Raw genomic sequence first — 2,609 nt, forward strand, 5'->3', positions numbered from 1 at the left:
CTTTAACTGCCATTACAATTGAACACAAACCACTTTTATGAGAAGCCGTAGCAATACCCATCAATGACTACTTAGTGTACTTGCCTACTGAAATTCACTAGTAGAAAATATCTTGCTCCGAAACAAAATAGGACCTATGGATATAACTTCAAGGTTCCGTTCTTTAACATTCACTTAACTGTTGCATGACCAATACAATGATGATAGTGCATAGCACACATTTCATGACTCCGGTAGATACCTTTACAAACCAAGACATATAACATTATGTGAGATAGGTGGGATTGAAAAGTAATGCAAACATTAGTTCAATAACAGAATCGTCATTGTTCTGCATCCAACTTTCTGTTACCGGATTGAAGGAGCATTTGGTGTATGTTGGTGGTTTCAGTTGTGCTGGTCTCACAACCACACCTGCAAACATAATGACAACTTAGTTGAACAAAGTCAGTGGGGAATTTAGGCTATTTTTTGAAATCACATCAGCACAAAACTATGTTGGGAATATATTTAAGATTTTTAATAACTTTTGTGCCTGACATGCATCCAACCTGGGTGACGTAGTTTCATGGAGTCTGCTTGTTGCATGTTGAGCGCTGCTCCTTGTCAACAATCTAACGGTACCTACATAAACAGGAAGTTCACTACAAAGTAGGCTTAATAGATCTAAACACCAAGTTGCAGTGCACGTACCTTGAGAATTAATGCGTTGCCATACGCAATCCCTGAGATTTTGTAGTCTTCATGGAAGTTCCAAGAAAAACAACAAACAACTAATTAAGATTCAGAATTTGAACGAGCAAGAGAAATTAGTAATGATGGAGACGACCTAGAGTGCCAAACTCAAATCCACCAGAAGTATAGGGTGGAGGGGAGAAACAATGTTAGGGGATAACTTATCTCGACACAGCCAGCAAAGTATTAAGGCAGTGAGTTAGCAAATGCAGGGCTTGCATTTGCGGAAAGTAAGAATTCATGAGCTACTAATGTAAATACATTCTTGGATTTTAGTTAACCTTGATCTGAGATTTGTAAATAGGCAAGGACTGTCCATCTTAACCACAAACTTCTTGGCTTCATGATTCTTGCATCTTCGCTCCGTTGTTGCGACAACCATACCTGAAAAAAAATACAAAAAATATCATAGAACAAATAGTCGATTCAGAAAATACTTATACGCAAGAGTGATAATCCAAAAAAAATGGACGTAATCTAGTACTGTAGTTTAAATTAATGTTTTCAGTACCATATACGGGAACCTTTGAAAGAAGTTGATTGTAAGATCCTTAATTTGAGGGAGATATGTTTATTAAGGTCGTATCTTACTTTTCTTGGCTGTAATGCCAACCATGTACTCCGCATTACCGTCGCCGATCGATTTCCGATGGAATAAAAAATCTGAAAAATGGTTTCTAAGAGGTAAATCTTACGAAAAGATACAGAAATGTGTGAATCCGTGTTTCAATCTAACAGGTACATATACACACAATTGTTATTTTCTTCATCTCATGTTCGCAATATATGCTAATGCTTTTTTTCTCAAAAAAAATTGTTCAGTCGGAAATATAATCTAATGCTTTTTCATTTTTTCTCTCAAACAGGTTAGGTTTATTTTTGTTTTAAATCTCAACAAATATGATAATCCTATCTAAGATCATTAACCACTCAATCAAAAAAAGAAGAAAGAAAAACAGATCACAACTAAATTATTACCATGGATGAAGATTACTTCCACATACGAATATCCTGCATGGTGATAATCCTGGTCTGTGGCATATATAGCTATACCTCTAGATGCCGGAATAATGAAATGATGTTGGGATATGCACTTTCAAACTGTCTGAAATGTGGATTAATGTTGAAAGAACTTTTCTTTTCCAGAAACACATACTTGTTGGTCAACGGGAGATGGTGTCTGTAGTCTATAGAAACATCACAGGGCGTTGATGTGGGTGGCGCTAGCCTTATCTTTTCTAAATACTGGAGGGAAGGGACGCAGCCTTTTGTAAAGCCAATTTTGTGGAACATATATTGAGATAATTAGGGAGCAAATGTGTTGAGTGAATATCTTCGAAATAACAGTTATATAGAAACAGTCGTCTTTTCTAAGTAGCAACAGACGCATCTTTCTCTCTAGGACATAACAATTAAGTAGTTTCATTAGATGCATCTTTTCGTAAATCGTATAACAGTTTCTTTCAAAGTACAATTTTAGCGGCAAACCCAAAAGACGCGTCTCTTGGGCAAAATCTGATATGGCATGACAGCTAGGCTTTTCTATGTGACATGTGGTGCTCTATTTTTGTACCATTCCTGAAGATGAATTTCAGGACGCCACATCAGCACAATCATTCTCCTTTATATAAAAAAGTATTGATACCTAGAATCTATCCGACTGTCTCCTCTTGCATCTTGATAATCGTTAATCTGTATGTATCTTGAATTGCAAATGATATCCATTAGCATTTTTTAGATTGCAAATAAACGAGAAAAACGTCAGCTGTAATAAGGGAACGTTGACGTTACTATATCTGGAGCCCTTATAACAAACATTTACTACTCTGCTCAGAACTATTACGTCTCTGTAGAGTCTGTGGTTATTTCAAAAT

The 2,609-nt window shown here is 36.2% G+C and overlaps 1 protein-coding gene across 1 annotated transcript; it reads right to left on the reverse strand.

Moving 5' to 3' along the window:
- Positions 1-323: 323 nt before the first annotated feature.
- On the reverse strand, positions 324-1,351 carry LOC113326472. Its single transcript, XM_026574196.1, has 5 exons — positions 1,327-1,351; positions 1,017-1,119; positions 694-740; positions 552-624; positions 324-414 (listed from the first exon to the last, which is right to left on the reverse strand). Exons 1-5 carry the CDS (start codon positions 1,349-1,351, stop codon positions 324-326), a joined length of 339 nt encoding a protein of 112 aa, XP_026429981.1.
- Positions 1,352-2,609: the final 1,258 nt, after the last annotated feature.

Source organism: Papaver somniferum, unplaced genomic scaffold (genome assembly GCF_003573695.1).
Source record: "Papaver somniferum cultivar HN1 unplaced genomic scaffold, ASM357369v1 unplaced-scaffold_10, whole genome shotgun sequence".
NCBI lineage: Eukaryota > Viridiplantae > Streptophyta > Magnoliopsida > Ranunculales > Papaveraceae > Papaver > Papaver somniferum.

Coding starts and splice junctions, on each gene's coding strand:
- LOC113326472 (XM_026574196.1), bottom strand. CDS start 1,351: ATGGTTGGCATTACAGCCAAGAAAA. Junction 1,120..1,326: donor TGGCATTACAGCCAAGAAAA/GTAAGATACGAC, acceptor ATTTTTTTTCAG/GTATGGTTGTCGCAACAACG. Junction 741..1,016: donor TTTACAAATCTCAGATCAAG/GTTAACTAAAAT, acceptor ACTTCCATGAAG/ACTACAAAATCTCAGGGATT.